Source organism: Artemia sp. Qi Xiang Cuo, chromosome 6, assembly GCF_049724085.1.
Source record: "Artemia sp. Qi Xiang Cuo chromosome 6, ASM4972408v1, whole genome shotgun sequence".
NCBI lineage: Eukaryota > Metazoa > Arthropoda > Branchiopoda > Anostraca > Artemiidae > Artemia > Artemia sp. Qi Xiang Cuo.
The window spans coordinates 30,611,639-30,632,130 of record NC_142799.1 but is presented as its reverse complement, the minus strand read 5'-3'; the positions used below and the strand labels follow the sequence as shown (position 1 = coordinate 30,632,130).

The window sequence follows — 20,492 nt, the reverse complement described above, 5'->3', positions numbered from 1 at the left end:
GCCTCTTTTGAAAAGAGGCTAGCTTTTCAAGGATCACTGGTTTGATACGATCACCTCTGGGGAAAAGACAACAACAAATAAACATGCATTGATGATATTCCTTCTGGCAAAAATTCAAAATTCCACGTTTTTATGTATAGGGGCTTGAAACCTCTACAGTATGTTTCTCTGATATTCTGAATCTCATGGTGTGATTTTCATTAATAGTCCAGTAAAAGTACGGTTTGACCGGGACAAAATTGCAACAAAAGGTTTTTTTACACCAAAATGTTCAGAAAAAATTGCTGAACAACATATGCAAAATCGGTTAAAATCGCCCGCCGGGAAAAACCTTCTGGGGCTGCTTAAAGAGGGTGGAAGGGGGCAAAAAAATAGGTTTTTCCATTTTTGACATTTAGGAAGTTTTTTACACTAAAATATTTAGAAAAAATCGCTGAACAACATATCTGAAATTTGCTAAAATCGCCCGTTGGAAAAATCTTCTACGGCTGCTTATAGGGGGTGGAAGGGACAAAAAAATCGTTTTTTTCTTTTTTGACAGTTAGGAAGCTTCTTTTTTACCCTAAAATGTTCAGAAAAAAATCGCTGAACAACATATCCAAAATCCGCGAAAATCGCCCGACGGGAAAACCTTCTGGGGATCCTTAAAGGGGGTGAAATGGGTGAAATTTTTTTTCGATTTTTGTTATTTCTGTACGTTCGGGGACTCGATTCTGGTATAAATCAACTCGCTGAAACCGAAAATGATGTTACTTTTATTGTAACACGTCTGTAACTTATATTAAACTACAAAAAATAAGATTTTAATAACTCCATCGAAAAAATAAAGCTTTTCTTCCGAAGTGTTAGAAAGATCAGATCAATGGAAGCCTGAAATACTTCAAACAGCAAAACAGGAAAATCTCGAACGGCAATTTAAAGGAGCAGAGAAGTACCCCACTCTTTGTTGCTTTGGTAATCGTTGGAAACCTGGTTATTCGATGAGAATGAACCTCGTGAAGACCATACCGCAGAAAAAGTGAAACTATAGGCATAGTCTCATAGAAACTTAAAAAATTATTCTTATTATCAGTTTCTTTTACAGTTGGAAAAAAAAACATTAACACGTCTATGTATAAATCGCAGTTTTGATAATCTTCATTTTTAGATCACATAATATTGAGAATCATCATTTCATTAATGAGCACTAAAAAAGAGCACAACCACCGTTATTGCAAAACACTAAATGTCTTCTTCTTCTAGAAATGTTAGTTCAGAGTTATTACAGCTTGTTCCCATACACTCTCCGCAAGCAAGTGTGCAGGGCATGCCGTTCTTACGGCAAGTACATCTGGCCGTATCGCATCCTGATTTGCATTGCAGCGGGTAATTTGAAGAAGACTTTGGGGAGCTGGTTTCTTCTCCGTCATTACTGGGATGTAACTATCAGCAGACAATCGCCATCCCCAGTTCTCCGGTTTCATCGCAGCAGCCTCACTTTTCCATTCCATTACCCGCAAATACACACGAAAAGAATGGAATTTCGCAGCTGAGGGTGTGGGAACCATCCAATCAGGGCAGACAAATGCGGAAGAGGAAGCGAGCTTAGCCAAGAACAGACGATGTCTCATGGACACGAGAGTTTTTTCAGGCTTTCCTTTATAAATTCTCAAAAGAGGTTGTTCACCAGCTACAATGAGCTCGTCTTTCGTAGCCTTCGAGTCCATAAAGACCTTAGCGACTCAGGGAAAGACGGTTCAGATCGGTAAAATGACAGTCCAACAGATTTACCAATTCCTTGTAATCTCGAAGTGGTGTCACAGCCTAGGAACGCATACAGAAATAGAATTGCACCACACATGTCCCTTAGTTTTTCTTTGATGGAGCAAATATTCCATAGCTTATGTTCGTTTGAAGCTTTCGTCTCGGATCTGAAATACAGGCCTTTGTGGGTGGCAGTGACATGATAGAGGAGAAGGATACGGAGGTCAGTGTCATTGCCGATGAGACACGTCAACTGAGTTCTTGCACTATGAATGGCTGTGGCTGCAATCAGGATATCCGCGTCAGCAGAGGCCTGTTGTAACAAGCAACTTGCTGAGGACAATTTTTCTCCTATTGCTAGAATTATCCGCTGCTTGTTTGTGCAGTTTTGCAAGAACACTTCCTTCTTTCCTTTTTAACTTTGTTGTACCAGTGAAATCTACCACTGGGCACTGTTTACCCATAGAACGTTTGAGGTGAGCCATACCTTTCGTCGAAGGACCATTGTCATATCCATCAAAAACTACCGAAGCTTCTCCAAATCTAGTGGTGACATACTTGACGTAACTTTCGCAACCTACGTTTTCGAAACCTAGCTGTACCTAGTCTTTAATGGGCCGTATAGACTAGAATATTCAAGTTTCTATACGTCTATTCTTAGTCTCTCTTTTTCTAAAGTCTAGTTTTCACAAGTTTGATTCTCATCAGATAACCAGGTTCCTGACGACTAGCGAAGCAAAAAAGAATGAGGTACATCTCTGCTCCTTTAAGTTCGAGATTTTCCTGTATTGCTTTTCGCAGGCTGTTCGAAGTATTTCAGGCGTCCATTGATCTGATCTTTCTGTAACATTTTGGAAGAAAAGCTACTTCCTTTATTTTGGCAATGGAGTTATTAAAATCTTATTTTTTGTAGTTTAATATAAGTTAGAGAAGTGTTACAATAAAAGTGATATCATTTTCGGTTTCTGTGAGTTGGTTTATACCAGAATCGAGTCTCCGAACGTACCGAAATAACAAAAATCGAAAAGAGGATTTTTCACCCCCTTTAAGCAGCCCCAGAAGTTTTTCGCGGCGGGGAATTTTAGCGGATTTTGGATATGTTCTTCAGAGATTTATTCTGAACATTTTAGTGTAAAAAAAGCTTCCTAAATGTCAAAACTGAAAAACAACTATTTTTTCGCCCCCTTCCACCCCCTTTAAGCAGTTCTAGAAGGTTTTCACGGCGGCGATTTTATCAGATTTTGGATATGTTGTCCAGCGATTTTTTCTGAACATTTTAGTGTAAAAAAAAGCTTCCTAAATGTAAAAAAGGAAAAAACCTATTTTTTCTCCCCCTTCCACCTCCTTTAAGCAGCCCCAGAAGGTTTTCACGGCGGGAGATTTTAGCGAATTTTAGATATGTTGTCCAACGATTTTTTCTGAACATTTAAGTGCAAAAAAAAAGCTTCCTAAATGTCAAAAATGAAAAAACCTATTTTTTCGCCCCCTTCCACCCCCGCTAAGCAGCCCCAGAAGGTTTTCCTGGCGGGCGATTTTAGCCGATTTTGGATATGTTGTTCAGCGATTTTTTCTGAACATTTTGATGTAAAAAACCTTCTGTTGCAATTTTGTCCGGGTCGACCCACTTTTCTCCGTACTTTTACTGGACTATAAGATCACTTGATTTCTTAGAATCCCTTTTTCCAAAATTGGGCAAGTTTTGTCAGGCTCGTAACTTTTGATGGGTAACATTAAACTCTATGAATTCTATATATTTTGAATAAGCATTAAAATTCGATTCTTTTGATATATCTATTGTTATCCAGACTCTGTTTCTTACAGTTTTGGTTACTATTGAGCCGCATCGCTCCTTACTTACAGTTCGTTACCACGAACTATTTGATTAATAGAAATTTACTAATTCGGCAGTAAACTTTTAATCAGAAAACCTCACCCGAGATAAATGAAGGCCATATGCACCCTTAAAATTTACATTCGAGGTCAAAGCGATTGCCATTCGAGAGGATCAGTAACCCGAGCGAAGCGATGACCGTTTACATATTTAATATAATTGGTGGCTTGGCTAAATACGGGCTGGTATTTCGGCTCAAACTGTGCTTCGAAAATCCGTCTAATGATGCGAAATGATTGAGTACCTCTGACGTAGAATAGCTTGAATATATGTACATTGGAAAAACAAAAGTTTTTTTCCTAAATTTGCGGCGCCAGGTATAGCTAAATATCTGATTTGCCGCTACTCTTTTATCGAGATTTTTAGATAATTACTGAATCTTGTTATGAAAGAGTGAACAGAAAAAAAAAATTAGGGACAAGTTCCAAGATCATTCCAGGTTGAAGTGCAATGTCGGATGAAGCTGTTCTTCAAGTACTCTGTTCTTGGCTTGCCAGCCTCAAGATAATTGAACCGAGCTATGTGCCTTCGTGTCTGTCACGATACCGTGTTGGACAATTTCGAGGCACCATACAAGAAAGCTCTAGAGAAGGAGGTGAATTTAGATACTTGTAGAAAGCAGTCATGTACGTTACATCAAACCTCTCACTTAACAGACTGGAGAGAGTCGTTGGGAACGGCTAAACATGCCCTATTAACCTTATTTTGGATCTTTTGGAGTGGTGCCAGCAACGTTTTCGGAGTACCAGCATACAGCTGGTATCCATACTCGGCAATGGGTCTGATGCAAGATTTGTAAAGTTGGATGATCGAGCTGAGCGGTAGAAGGTTTTTGGAGCGAAGGGTTACCCCCAGTTTTCTAGCGCAGGAGGTTCTAATCCGATCCTGGGGGGGGGGCGTTCCAAGAGAGATATGTGGAGGAGTGGATACCAAGGAGACGAAGCTCGTTTACTTTCTTTATAGCTTCGTTCAAGAAGACGAAGCTGGGGTTTCTGTGTGGTACTTTTGATCCGAAGATCATCAGCTCTTTTGTTTTCGATGTATTTAATCTGACCCTCCGGGCATCAGACTACTTTTCCATTTCCAAAGGATCTTTGATTGGGTCATGTTTTGGGATGACTAAGTGTGCTGTGGTGTCAGTAACAAAGTGATGCAGAGGGCTCGCAAGGTTATCTCCCATGTCAATGAAAAGCGTGAGTCCCAATATACTAAAATATACCAATATACTCAAAGTTTGTTTGTATATGATATTGATTTACTTAATATTTTACCTAAATAATTTTTTTTTTTACATGTATCTGTTTTTATGTTGTATTGAAATACTTTATAAAGAATAGCTGAAATTGTATAAATGTAAGAAATCTTATTATTAATTAACGAAATTAGTATGGTTTTAGTTTAGTTATTTGTCCATGAACATGCATTTTACTTTTTAATAAATGGAAATTGTGTTTTAAAAATCGTTGGGGATCTCACAACTTCTAAAGTATATTTCTTACTTAAATATTCAATGTTTTGTGGTAGAATATTTTTTCTGGCAAATTTCTCTGGAGCATTTTCTCCTATCTTATCTGGTTATAGGTATGCTTATATTTATTTATTTATTTTTTAATTTTCATTTTTAGCGTTCAACGTTCTGTCAAGAAGCTATTTCTTCGCCACCTTTTTACAATAACAGTATAGATGAAGCTCAGCAAGTGGTTAAGCCTAGTTTCCTGTATCTTGGTCTAGATTGGTCATTACTGAATTACGCTGATGATATTTTGAATTTAAGTCGCTCTTTTTCCCGTTTTGTAGAGAATATTGCGGCGCTGAAAAGTTCATATGAGAAAATTGGTCTGTCTTTCAATGAGACTAAAACTGAGTTTATTTGATTTAATCGTAAAGGAAGGGATCTGGCCCCTGAAGTAAAACTTGGTGACAAAATAGCAAAACCGTCATCAAGCACAGTGTACCTTGGTCTCCCTATTGGTTGTGATGTTAAGTCGACAAGTTCTTTGTTAGTTGATGATTTTTCTAGCAAAGTCCGAAAAGCTTATGGTATGCTTGTCTTTTCGAAAGCTTCATATAGTTCGCAGATTCGGGCCCAGCTATTTTCGGCGATGGTTACACCACATGTGCTAGCGTTCTCTCCATTTTGGGCTCTTTTATCTCATAAGAATAAACGTACGGTGGGTTCTTGCTTCTTCTGGTTTTGCAAATTTCTCTTGCGAGTGCCTCCTTGGAAGCGTAACACAGGGATTAGTAACCGATACAATATACCCGACCCGTACACGGTTGTTCAGAAAACGGTAGAGAAACTATATACGAGCTTAACGGGGAATGAACTTTATGATGCTCTGCGATATTAGTGTTTATTTATTGTCCTGTATATATATACCTATACGTTTCTTATTTGTTATTTCTCTTTCTTTTTATTTTTCATTTATTACTCCACTAGTGACGTTTTTATCTGTATTTAGTGGGAAATAAAATTCATTCATTCTGTCCAGGAGTAATATGTTTTTGTTCACCTTAAACTGTTTTTGTTCACCTTGACAGGAGTGATATGTTTTTGTTCAAACCTTAAACTTTTTTCTAGAATTATAATGCAGACTACACTTTAAATAGCAGTCAATGCAGCGAAGCACTTGCCTATGCATCGCTTGTTAAAGAAAAATTAGTACCTGCAGCTCAGCATTTGTGGTAAGTGATTACTGTTATCTCTGGTTAGTAATACCTCGCTACGTTTTTCCAAAACCAGAATGGTTTTGCAGTCTCTTCTGCAAAACCTTGCAAAATGCTGTTGAACTTTTGCAGTCTAAAGTTCTATGGTATTGGAAATTAATTTTGCAAGGCAGTCGTAATGGAATGTTTCTAGAGTAGGTAAGAAATCGTTGTAGTTACTAATATATATATAAATATATTATATAAATAGGTATATATACTAAATATATTTTGAATCAGTATCTAAAGCCAATTCTTTTGATTGATTAATTGTTGTTAAAATTCCTTTTTTTAGATTTTTTAGAAGTTTCTAACTCCTTACTTACAGGTTGTTACTAAAAAAATCTGATTTATAATAATTCTTATAGAGCCTGTACCTACAGTTTTTCTGCTAACCTAAGCTACCTCCAAATGCAAGAGTAAGCTGAACGCTTAAATATTGGACTAATTACTTATTGATATTATTGTTACGTACGTATTAACGATTCTTAAACTGTGAGTAATAATTATACAACTTCAGGATTGAGAAAAGGCACTAAAACTAATGACAAAGCTGTAAGGTTGCTGAGCTGGTCAAGTCAGTAAGTTCAGTGCTGAAGTTCCTGCTTAAAAGCCAAAATTTGGTATCTCAAAATTTTGTCTCTCCCTTAATTTTTCGAAGCCAACAGTCCGAGCAAACCAAATTGCTCCAAATTGAAGGTACTTAAATGGAACAAAGGAAAAATACAAAGTTTTGAGAATATGATATACAAATAAATGGTGAAACAAGTGGCCCTGCCAACACTTGTTGCAAATTTGTCGTAAATTATCAAAATTGAAATCTGAAATGAAAATTAGTTGATGAGCATGTGTTTTTAGAGAGCATTAAAGGGAGTGGCTATTTGTGATTTGACAGTATGTCAACAGCTTAAAGGGTCACTTTTAGGGCTATCAGACTGGTCACAGTATCTTGCCCAAAGACTGGATTAAACCAGAAAAAGATATTACAAAGAACAGAGTCGTTTCCAGGTGGCCGAAACTGCGCAGCCCTGAGCCCACCTACAGGTTATAGGGATCATCTGTATGCTTTTATAGGAAAAATTTTGGATTTTCCCATTGAAGTTTTCCTTTCCCACATCGAGTAACTTGAGACCTCGCCTTCTTCCTGTTTTATGGTAATTTCGTCGCACTTAAGCATTTTGTAATTTGGCTCGTTCGGCACCAGCCGCAAAATGGTGTAAATAGGATCTTTTAAAATCTCTCTCCCCCTCCCGAAAATGAAAAAAACAACAATAGTTATCTCCATGAGGTTTACAGAAAGACGAACTTAGGGAGCATACTTCCCCTCTAGAAAATGTTTAATAAAACTGTTCCACTGCAGCGGATCTTTTGCGGAAAAAAGTTGCATATTTTTGGCTTAGACCAGTGCGTCTATCCATGTACATTTGACTCTATGCCACTGCCGAAGACTTTGTATTACTAAACTTCAGAAGCCGGCAAAATTATGTTGAGAAAAAAGAGATCGTTTGTGTGCAGAACATACTTGATTGTTTAAATAGATATTAGTTATAAGCTATCCAAATATAAAGATTGTATTGGCTATAATTAGTCAGTAGTAGCACGATAAATTGAGGCTTTGCTAAGAAATACAGGGCCCAGGGATCGATCCCCGCTGCAACAAGGCTGGGTGACAGGCTAGCTGCCTGTCCTTGTAAAAAAAATACCAAACCACTAAAACGCTGATTTGACGCCCTGTGCACCAGAAATGGCTCTGAAGGGTCTTTATTCTTATTGGCTATAATTTTTGTCTTCTTCCCACGACAGGACGTGTTGAGAAACTTAAAAAATAGTTTTGTTTTGTGTCTATGGTTTTCTATGGTCTTTGCCCCCCTGTGACCATTTTTCTTGTTTTTTAATTTTTTAAGAAAGCTCAAATGTTGGATTTAATTTTCTAGGTGGATTGATGCCAAAAACTATGCAGAGTTTTCGAGACCTTATTATTTTCGTGCCATTCCGTTTCCCTTTCGTTTTTATTACCCGAGTCGATTTGAAGCAACAGCCAAAGACCTGGTTAATGCAACTTATCCTGCAGGAGATTTAGAGGATACTACAATTGAAACAGCGGTAAGCATACGTATTTTGGTTTCTCTTTTTATTCTATGGCTTTTCCAACTCAAATATTACTTGATGCTTTCAGATACCTATTTGACCAAGTCCTGCATTTGTATTAAACAACAAAAGTACGAATAACAATAGGGAAATCCTTTTGCAAGACAGTGGAGATAATTTGAATGAATATTTCGGCCCTATGTCCAAGGGCCGTCACCAAGGCCCTATTGCTCGCTTGTTGTTGTGAGTCTTTTTTCATTTATATATTTTTGTCTTGCTGAGGACGGTCCTTGGACATAGGGCCGAAATATTCATTCAAATTATCTCCACTGTCTTGCAAAAATATTTCCCTATTGTTCTTCGTACTTTTGTTGTTTGTTATGGAAAGGCAGTGTGGTCTTCGTCGCTATTTTTGCATTTGTATTTATAGATAATAGTGTCAAAGCTAAAAGTAATTTTGAAAGGATGTAACATAAAAATGAGGATTTAACTGATAAATGTTATGTTTTTTTATGTTGAACTTAATTTTTTTTACAAGCCATTTCGACTAAATCCCTTTTAATATGAATTTGAGGACTTACCTTATATTCTAGCATATAAGGAAAAACAAAGCAATTCTAGCTGTTATTTTAAAAAGATGATTAGTGGATTTAAATCAAAACTTGCGACAACTCTCCTTTTAATTTTTTCCCCTTTTTGTTTTACCAAATTGAAATAATTTGTCTTGGGTGGGAGAGGCTTGCCTGAGAACTTGGAGAAGCACTGTTTCATTTCTAGTGGCAAATATGGTTTACTCAGGAAAACAATAAAACTGCTACCTACCAAGCATTGTATTACCCTTTGTGCGGCACATTTCAGACACTGTAAGCTCTTGCTTCGTTTTAGTAGCCAAGTGTTTCCTTACTTTTTTTTTGATGGATTGAATTAAACTTTATTAAACAAAAAAAAAAAAACACAATTTAAACATTTGACAAGTAACCATTCAAGAAGAAAAAAAGCTCTGAGGACGAACGACTACAACAACCAGTATCAATAAATCCATCTAGATAACTCAATAAATAAGTAATATATAACTAATAATAAATAAATATCTCAATAAATAACTCATATATATATATATATATATATATATATATATACATATACATACACAAACACATATAATAATAACAAGTAAAATAAATATCAAAAATCAATCTCCCTCGTCAAAAAAAAGTATATATATATATATATATACTATATATATATATATATATATATATATATATATATATATATATATATATATATATATATATATATATATATATATATATATATATATATATATATATATATATATATATATATATATATATATATTAAAATAAATAAAAATGAACAAACACTACACAAACTATGGTTCCTCATCCTCCCCTCCTAATAAATACTTCTTTAATCTTTTCTTAAATTGCTGCAGATATTCAGCCGCCTTAGTAGTCACCGGAAGCACATTCCAAACACTCGGTCCCAAATAGCGAATCATAAATCCTGCCCGAGTACTCTGCCTATGCTCAATCACAAGGTTATCCACATTTCTAATACTAAACTCATGTAAGCAACTATTAGCCTACTCTTATAAAACTGAGAAAAAATATGTGGGCATATATCATTCCGACATTGGTATACAAAAATTGCAGCCTGATAATCCCTGAGCTGTCCAATATTCATCACTCTTCAATTTCTATAGCACGTCTCTGTATCATTAAAACTTTCACATATTCTCCAGTTATTCTAACCACTTTATTTTGTAAAATTTGGATACGTTTATAATTAGAGTAGAAATTATTAGCCCATAAAACCCAACCATATAAAATATAAGGACTAACTAAAAGAAGTAAAATTTTATTTGGAAGAAAATTTTTCAGACGACAAATAACTCCAACTCCTCTAGCCACTTTAGTAGCAAGTAAATCACTGTGCTGTTTCCAAGATAAATTAGATTCAACATAAAAACCAAGATATCGCACACAATTTACCTGCTCCACTCAATTCAATGGCTCTCCACTCAATACAATTTTTCCACCAAGATCTATCGGTGCTTCCACTCTACTATACACCATAAAATTAGTTTTACTCATGTTTGCTGATAAAAGGCTAAGACTAGTGAATATATAAAGTTGAGCCATTACACTATTAACCTTTTCTACTAAATATTCAACACAACGACTAGAAAAAGTAAGAGCAGTATCATCTGCAAACGAAGTAAGGCAAGCATCCGGCAGGTAGAATCTCATTGTATCAATATAAATAATATAAAGCAGTGAACCTAGAACAGAACCCTGCGGAACACCACTTTTGATAAAATATTGACCAGAAACAACATCATTTGATATAACTCTAACAGATCCTCCAGTTAAAAAACTTTCAAACCACATCAGATGTAAATCTCTGACGCCCAAACATTCTAACCTATGAAATAAAATATTAAAATCTACTGTATCAAATGCCTTTTTAAAATTCACAAATACTGTAATAGCAAGTGCACCTTTTTCAAAATGAGTATTCACCAAATCCGACAGGTGCTGCACAGCATGGGACGTCGAGTGATTATTCCTGAATCCAAATTGGGTTTAGGAAAGAAGTCATTTTTTGTCAAAAAATTATACAAACGACGGTGCACAATTTTCTCTATTATCTTAGAGTATAATGGTAGGATTGAAATTGGTCTCCAGTTCTGTATGTTCGACTTCACACCTCCTTTATGCAGTGGGATCACTTTCGCTTCTTTTAAGGCGTCCGGGAATGTTCCTGTTTGTAGTGAAACGTTTGTGATATGAAGCAAACAGGGTTGAAGGTAAGTCATAACTGCTCTGAATGCACGAAGATTCAATCCGTCAATGCCAGCTGAGTTAGATTTAATTGACTTGATCACCTTTTCTAACTCATCGTACATGGTTCAAACTGAAAATTAAAGCCCTCTCCTCTATCGTCACAAAATTCCTCCTTCTGGAACTGATCCTTATGTACTCAACCTATTTGCTGTATAGTTTCCACAACCTCTGAAAAATACTTACCAAACTGATATGCAATTGCATGTTTGTCTGTAATTTCTGAACCATCAATTTCAAGAGTATGAAGTTCAAAATTTTTCTTACTTCCCATAACCTCACTAATAACTCCTTATGTTCCTTTGATGTTACCTTGATTCTTAAGTAATTTTTGCTCATAATACAGTTTCTTAGCTTTCCTTCTCAGATAGTTCATTTTACTTCTTGATAGTCTGGATAACTCAAAATCCTCATCATTTCCTGAGTTCAGATATTGTTCATACAAAGGATTCAGATTCTCAATCTCATTTGAAATATCTTTATGTATCCATTGTTTACGTGCTTCTTGTCTTTACCGCTTCACTGTTCTAACTGGGCATGTTCTATCAAAAATCGGTTGGACTATAGAACTCTTTATATCGAAAGCCTGTGACGCATCACCTTCGATTTCAAGAACTGGCTGCAAATTAAGACAGCTCAACTCCTCTGCAAACTTTTCCAAATTCTCTTTTTTCAGCTGTCGCACTTTATTTCTTTTTATTGTACATGCTTTTTCTTTCCACAAGTTATCTTTCCAACAACCGGTATATGATCCGAACCAGGGTAAATTATAACATCAGCATAACTATGATTCAGGTACTTTAAACTCACAAAAATATTATAAATTAATGTAGCAGAATGACTAGAAATGTTCGTGGGTAAACTCACCAAAGGGTAAAGATCATATGAAATCATAAAATTAAAAAAAAATCAAAATTATCTGCTTTAAAATCTAAAAGGTTAAAATTAAAATCTCCCGTACAAATAAAATCTAAACCTGTAGCTGACACTCCCCTCATCAGTTCCTCAAAACCATCAGAAAACTCCAAGCGAGCACTAGGCGGCCTATATACCAGAGCAACTAACAACTTCTTATTATTCATTACTGATTCCAATAATAAACTTTCCATCTTACCTTCAATCCAAATTACTAAATCATCCCTCATCTTAAAACTCAAATTCATCCTTACCAAAAACTCAAGGCCACCGCAATTCATTGTAGCCCGAGACATTACTTCTAGCTGGTAACCTGGAAAAGAATAAGTCGAGAACGAATAGCGTTTCACAAATTACAATTATATGAAATTCATCGTGCGAATCCTCAGTCAACTGTAAAATATCCTAGTAACCAGTCGTAATGTGGTAATTCCGTGTAAATGTGATCTCAAATAAATGACCTCAATGAAAGTATGTGCGAGGAATTTAAGTTGTATTTCTGAATATCATCCTCTTTTTTTTATTTTTTAACTCGTTTTTCCATCCTGACTTTTTTATTACAGTGTGTGAAGTCGTTCTTGTGTTTTTTTCTATTTTCCTTTTTATCATCGTCGTTTGTGCTCAACAGTGCTGCTCAATTGAATCTGAAATTCGATCTCCACCGCAAATTTATTGTTACCCTAAAATTTTGTTTTCTGTGTAAAAATATAACTCACACTGTCCCAGAACTAATTAGTGTTGTTTAGCTAATATCGGTTAATGTAGTTGTATAATGTTCAGAAATCGGTTATCACATTTTGAAACCTATATAGCGTGCCAATTATGGGCAATAGAAGAATTTTATTTTATTTTTGTATTTAGAATAAATATTTGCACCAAGACAATAGTCTCACATTTTAATAAATACAATTCAAATAAAAATGTTTTAAATCCCAGAAATGTCCAAAACACGCATTGAAAAATTACAAATAAAAAGAATTAGTCCTAGAAAATCCTAGCAAATATTTGAAAAGATGCAAAAAGCTGTATTAAAAGTTACGAGGAGCACAAAGATCCTTGAAAGATCTTAGTGGTCGAAAATTCAGGAGAAACGGAATTGAAGAGAAAGGCTGTATAAAGATAGGCTCAAAAGATCCACTGAGCAAAATAGATAGAAAGTTCAAATGAACAAGATACTGTACAAAGAAATACAAAAATAGTAAGTGACTACGTCTAATAATTATGAATAAAGCAAGTGCGAATTGTGACCGTTTTGGGCCGACTTGCGGTATCTTTTTGTATTGTGTTTTTGTCTGAGCATTGCAGTAGTAGCTCGGCCCTATGCATGGAGGGGGAAGGGGAGGGCGCCTTGGTACATCCCTGGGATCTGAACCTTTTATCTCCTGTTTCAGAATAAACTGCAATCAATCATAAAACTAAGGAAAAGAAAAACAATTGACACGTGTGCACGCAGAAAGCCAAGAACTGTTGGCCGCCTCACCTCCCTTAGAAGATAAAAAGTTTGAAATTTTAAAAAGTTTGGAAAAAACTCATCAGATTTTTTTTACAGACGAATCCCCCATCCCTTCCTTTGAGGGTTTTGTTTATTTTATTTCAGTTTTTTACTTATCTTAGATCCATTATACTGAGATTTCCTGACCCGTTTTGTTTTTTCTTAGATTTATAAATCTGCTGAAGAATGTCTCAACCATCTGTCGTGCCGACTTGGAGAGAAAGACTTTTTCTTTGGCTCAGCCCCTTCCTACCTTGACGCGGTCGTTTTCGCTCATTTGGCACCGCTTTTAAAAGCACCCTTTCCATCTTCTGCTCTCCAAGGCTATTTGAAATCGTGTCCAAAATTAACCAAGTTTGTTTCCAGAATATTAAATAGGTTCTTTCAAAAGGATTCACAAGGTTTTTAGTATACCATTTTTTCCTTAATTTTTTTTTTAGCATAAAATTATACATTAAGAGCGTTTTATTAGTGTCAAGAGTATACAGGGTTAGCATAAGGACTATGAATTTACTGTTTGGCAAATAAATATAATGTTATTCAGTAGTGAATAATCATTAACAGAGTTGAGTTAGATTTGTAAGCCGTGTTTGCACTGCCGTCACTTTGAATTTCTGATGATAGGAAATAATTTTTTAATATGTAAGTAAGCATAATTTTATAGGCCTATCATAGCTTTATTAAGTTCTATTTACAGAGCTATTATAGCCTATTCAAATCTTTTTCTATGGAGATTGAAAAAAAGGTCAGAGATTTAAAAAAGAAGAAAACCGTTCGTCTCAACCTATTGATATAGCTTACGGTTTCTTTTACAGCGAACTATGTAAAAGAACGAGATTTATGTATTTCAAGGAATAAGAAACTGTACATAATATAATGTATGAGAAAAAGACAATTGGGATGGATAAAAATCTTGCCCTTCCCTTAAAGTAATAAATCAAATAGGTTTTAAAGGTATGAAAAACTATAGCAACTAAAGATCGTAGGTACTATAGACAACAAATAGCGTTGTTTTAAATGATTTCCGTGTCCTATTTCCTTGCGAGTCGCAAGCACCGTAATAACTGACTTAAATTACACATAGCATGGGTGAATAGGCTTATCGGGGTTGCCCACACTGCCAGAAAACCTCAATACAGATATGAATACGTCTAAAAAGTATGGGAAACTAGGCCTATTTTACACAAGAAGGCAAGGGTGAGTGTGTGCAGTCTCTCTTTTGCCCTAGCATCTGGTAGCTTTATTAAATATTTAAAAAAATTTGAAAAGAATTAGATAACTGAGACTGATCAAAACTTTTTCATTTGTACGAACTTTTTAATCCAAAATCCAACTTGCACAAAATAGGCCTAAGATAGCTTGGGGAAGAGGGAAGACCAAGACTGTTTGACGGTCAAATTACAGATAAGGGACTTTCCACTATCTCGGAATAGGAAGTGAAAATTTCATGATGAATCTAGAGCGAAAATTGAGCCCAGTGAAAGTCTTTTAAGCTGAAAGAATTACAACGTTTGTAGAAATCACCAAATGCTATATGGCATTGTTTTTATTTTGATTTAATCTTCTTTTTTTTTGTCGCACTAGTTCTAGTTCCTACACTCTACATATGACCTTAAAGACAACATTCAATTGAACAATTTCAACACCGTTTCCTAGGTTCTCATCAAACAGTTTGTGGTAACGAACTATAAGTCAGTAGCGATTCGGGTCAATAGTAACTGAAACGCCAAAGAAAAAGGAAGTTTGGTAATAATTAATACATCAAAAGAGTCGGATTCTTATGCTGATTCTAAATACATAAAATCAAGTTTAAGCTTAATGTTACCCATCAAAAACTACGAGCCTGAGAAAATTTGCCTGATTTTTGAAAAAGGGAAAAATATCTCCAAAATGGCCTCAATATCCTATCTACAAAAATGTGGAATTTTGTAAAAAAAAATTTCCCAGCAAAAAGACCACGTATGTGTGTTTATTTGTTTTTGTTCGTTATTTTTTCTTGGGGTATTCATGTCGAACCAATGATCGTAGAAGGTAGGGAGAGGGCTCATTCGAACGTTAATTAAAAGTAATAATGCCCTTTTTATGTGACCAAAGAGATTGTGCCGTGGGAACGTAGTATTTTCAGCCATTTTATGACACTAAACTAGGATTTTACCCCAAAGAGGACAAGTTGCTATCCGTTGAAATATGTGAGATATTCATTCGATTTAAAAGCATAAAGCATGACTGTATATTGAGTTTCCCAGTTGCAGAGGAAGTAATCCCACACGATGGTGCATTCGTTCGTGAAAAGTCACGTAGTCCATGCAAGATAAATGCTTAATATGGACATTTATATTAATGCTGTATTTAACTAAGTAAAATTCTAATGATTTTCACGGAAATTATGTTCAGTGATCTATAATTTTGCATCAGCTATTATAAAGGATGACCAGTGGGTCATTTTGTAGGGGGGGGGGGGAAGACGCCTCAAGGAGTGCATTTTAATGGCAAAATATCCTAACTCTCACTGAGCCTTTTGGTAAACATAGGGTGAGTTTTGGAAGGGGGGGGGGGTAGTAATTGATATCTAATGCCTCTTCGAATGATTAAAAATAGAATTGATTCCTAATCCCTCAAAGAGTCAATTTCTCTTGATTTCTTGAAATATCTTTGGTCTATGCCTTCATTATTGGTGGTAGGAGGGGGGAGGATAATAACGCCCCAACCATTGCGAGAATCGTTTTCTATGTTGTATAAAATGTAGTCACATGCCTATTGGCACAAAGGAGGAAAAGGCGAGGTGAAGCATCATTGAGCTTCACCAGAAAAATTCTTGGGGGGGGGGGGCGGCTGGCAAGTGCTACCGGGAGATTTGTTTTTCTGCGATTGTAAATGGTAATAGGCTACTCATCTTTTTCAATTTATATGCCATGTTTCGATGTATTACAACAAATGTATACAATATATTTAAACATTAGTTATCCCTATCGAAGAGGTTTCAAGCTTCCATCTACACAAATATGGAATTCTATACTTTAATTTTTTGAGAAGCGAGATCGCGGATTCGGTTTTTTTTTTCAGGTGTAATCTTGTCGAAACAATAGTCCTAGGAAATTGAGAGACGGCTCATTCTGCTGGAAATTAAGTATATTTTAGTGTTCTTTCTATGTAACCAAAAAGATTGTGCCACAGGAAAGGGGTGTTTTCCGTTTTTACAGCACCGAACTCTAGTTTCGACTTGAAGCTACTATCGACAGAAGATTCTGAGACAACCAATTGATTAAAAAATAATTGAAAAACTATATACTAAGCTTCCCAGTTTCTGGGACAGTAAAGCTACGTGATGGCGCATTTGTTCTTGAAGAGTCACCGTTTTTACGAAATAAACCGTTAATATGGACACTTATTTTAAAACCTGAATTAGCCAAGTTTATTTAGATTATGTTTGACAAGATTATGTACAGTGAGATATAATGTCGCATCAACTATTATGGAGAAGAGTCGGGGGGGGGGGGAGTCGTTGCTGATGGAGGGGAGTCTCTTCTAAAAGCATATCTTTGCTTCAAAATTTCTAATAATTTTGGAGACCGCACTGCTTTTCCATGACGATAAATAAAAGTTCTAATAGGGATAAATCCTGTTAATAGACCGTGTTTCACAAACAGTGATAGAAATTAACAAAAAATACCAGATATTTCGGTCACATTTGCAGTGACCGTCATCAGTAGTAAAATTAGTAAGTGACCGAAATATCTGGTATTTTTTGTGAATTTCTATCACTGTTTGTGCAACACTGTCTATTAAAATGATTTTATCCCTATTAGAACTCTATTTAGCATTCAGGGTCTGAGGAGGGGGGAAGTAAAAACTAATCGCTAGGCTCCTTTCATTTGTATTAAGCCTGGATTTAAAGTTCTGCAGAATGATAGTTTCCTTCCTTTTGCAGAATTTTTTTTTCTTTTTAAATCCTAAGTTCGACATTAGATCTTGATTAGGCCTTGGCATAATTTGAAAACGATCAAAAATCAAATTAAAAAAAGTTTTTTTTTCAAGTAAAAGTAAAGAGCAACATTGAAACTTAAACGAAAAGAATAATTCCATATATAAGGACGAATGCTCCCTCCTTAGCCCCCCTGCTCTTTAAGCTGATTTTCCTTTTTGTCCGAATTCCTTAAGAACGACTGCTCAAACAGAAGTGCCATTGTATTGAAATATTTTTAAATCACTATGAAATTTTAGTATAAAGAGCAGGGGGTTGAAGAGACGTTAGCCCTGTTATACTGAATAATTTTTGTTCGTTTTAAGCGTTAATGTATCTCCTTAGTTTTGATTGAAAAAACTTGTTTTTTAATTATTTAATTGCTTGTCAAACAGACAATAAGGATAATTAATAATAATTTACTAGTAATAATAATTCTCCTAACTAATAATAAAATTATTCTGACTCTTTCCTGTCTTTTTTCCCTGTTTTTTTTTTATTATTATTATTATTATTTCAACCTCTCATAAAAGATGGCTATCATTTTAGATACGGTTAAACATAATATTGACCTTTTTATTATCATTTGCTATTGTATCTTCTGAAGCATACCGCTACACTAAGTGAGAGGAGCATAGATATTCCTCTTCCAAAATGTTGTTCTCAGTTCCAGGTCCGAAGGAAAAATTTGGAAAAAGCAGGCTGAAATAGGCAGAAACACGGAAATCGGGATCTGATAAAAGTATGTTTATAAAATAGCATATCCTTCAACAAGTATTCTTTAAGAACACACCCTAAAATTCTAGGTGTTTACAACAATGTCTGAATTTTCATAATTTTACCTAATTTTCTAAACTCCAATGAACATCAATAAAAGACGGAATTAGTAATTCTGCAATTAGGAAGACAAGCGATGTCTTGCAAAATAATAAATTAGCAAAAAATTTTTTGTGATTAATTTTTATTTAGATACTAACATCTTTGTTGTGATTTTTTTTTTTTTTTTTTTTTTTTTTTTTTTTTTTTTTGTAGTGTCAATCATTCAACAGATCTTTATGCTGTGTATAAAAGCCATGTCTTCCTTTGAAACCGTCGGATTTGACATTCAAAATAACAAATATATTAAGTAGGCTATATGATTACAATTAAATATATGATTACAAATGTGATTCAATTGTGTTGTTAATATATTGAAAGTGTTATTATGCAACATGTTTTTCACTAAGTTTCAGTAAAGATTTTTTTTTCAGATTATACTTATGCATTGGTGGAAATGAAGAAGAATATCCCCCCCACTCCCCCCCCCACCCAAAAAAAAACTTTGGTAATTTTTTTTTTGAAAATGACTCTAAAATACAGAGAAATGGAGATAATTTTAAAGCCAAAAGTATAATATCCTTCTGTTAAAATTCGAGGTTCCTCATAAAATTCAAAGATATGTGAACTAGTGTTCTAGTCTGCTCTGACTTAATCACTGATGTTTTCAGAATATGAAGAAAAGAAGAAAAAAGAATCGGCCTCTACCTCTACAACATCAGATAATGATAGCTTCCCCAATCAACGGAGGCATGTGATTCTGTCTGTGATAGCAGCTTTGTTTGGAATGGGCTTTTATGCTTTTGCTAATGGAATGGTTCAGGTAAGAATATTTTAAGTATCCGTTATTCTTTTCTTATAAGTTTAGATTTTTATAGTAGCATTACTTCATCTGAATTTTTAATTGTGCCAAATGTTGTTGCGGGCAAATGTATTGCTCTATTAATCATGTTTGGTAAATATGCTTATCAGATTTTTTTTTTCTTACATTCCTTGTTCTGATTATTTTACCCTAATTAAATTTTTCTTACTTATTTTTGGTTGTTTTAGTGAAGATCTGACAACTCCTTCTTTTAAATCTACAAATGACAGTATTCCATAAAAAGACAATCCTACCTTCTCCCACCTATGAGCTGGATTGCAGCTGGATTTGTTTTGGTCTACTTTCAATACACTTATTTCTTACATGCACTTATTACAAAAAGTTCACTCAAAATTAAAATAACGCCAAACACAAAAATATTCTCAATTTTAGCTTCCCAGATTGACTTTTATAGGTTTATTTTGTAGAAATCTAGAAGACATTGTGAAATTTCGATCTTTTATTTGTAAGTGATAATCCCATGTTCCTTACAAATTATTGCTTTGACAATTTCCCATGCTATTGAGTAGACTACAAAAGTATTTGCTATTCACTTGAGTGCACTCGTTGTCAGTGTAGTTTCTCACCGTTCAAAAATGAGTTGTTCCTGACACAAATCGCTTAACTTTAAATTTTACGGCGGTTTCTTTGTAGTTTTTTTTTGTAAAACTAGTACATTTTAGTAGTAGCTGAGTAGATTTAACAGTAGTAGATTTTAGATAGTTGATCAAACTAGTAGTAGTAGATTAAAGTATATATTATTTGTAGATTGATTAACTCTTGATCTTGTGGAATTATATGAATATTCCTCAAACTACTGATTAATGCTCCAAAGTGGTAAACGTATTTTAAAAATTTTAATGTAACGGGGGTGTATTACCTGGTCCACCCTACCATTAGTATATGCTTTTCCCTGTACGTCTAAGTACAAGCCCAGAGTGGGCGAAACCTCGAATGGCTCAATAAATTCATGTTTTAGATATTTAAAAATTGAACGCTATTTTTTTTCTTTAAAGCCAATTTGACTTACTTCTGCCTAAACGTTTCCCGTTTTATAATCAATAAAACGTTTTATAATTAATTATAAAACCGTTCCAAACTCAAAGATAAAATATAAGATGGAAAAACCAAGAGCAGGAAAAAAAAAA

General features: G+C 34.8%; 1 protein-coding gene across 1 annotated transcript in view; it reads left to right on the top strand.

Annotated features, from left to right (window-relative positions):
• The window catches only part of LOC148951111 (metaxin-1), a 54,384-nt gene that overhangs the window by 29,972 nt on the left and 3,920 nt on the right, over nucleotides 1-20,492 (top strand). Inside the window, exons 3-6 of the mRNA XM_089090147.1 lie at nucleotides 6,216-6,319; nucleotides 8,275-8,443; nucleotides 13,872-14,106; nucleotides 19,154-19,305. Of these exons, the coding sequence (XP_088946273.1) occupies nucleotides 6,216-6,319; nucleotides 8,275-8,443; nucleotides 13,872-14,106; nucleotides 19,154-19,305 (660 nt within the window). The remainder of the gene's footprint in view (nucleotides 1-6,215; nucleotides 6,320-8,274; nucleotides 8,444-13,871; nucleotides 14,107-19,153; nucleotides 19,306-20,492) is intronic.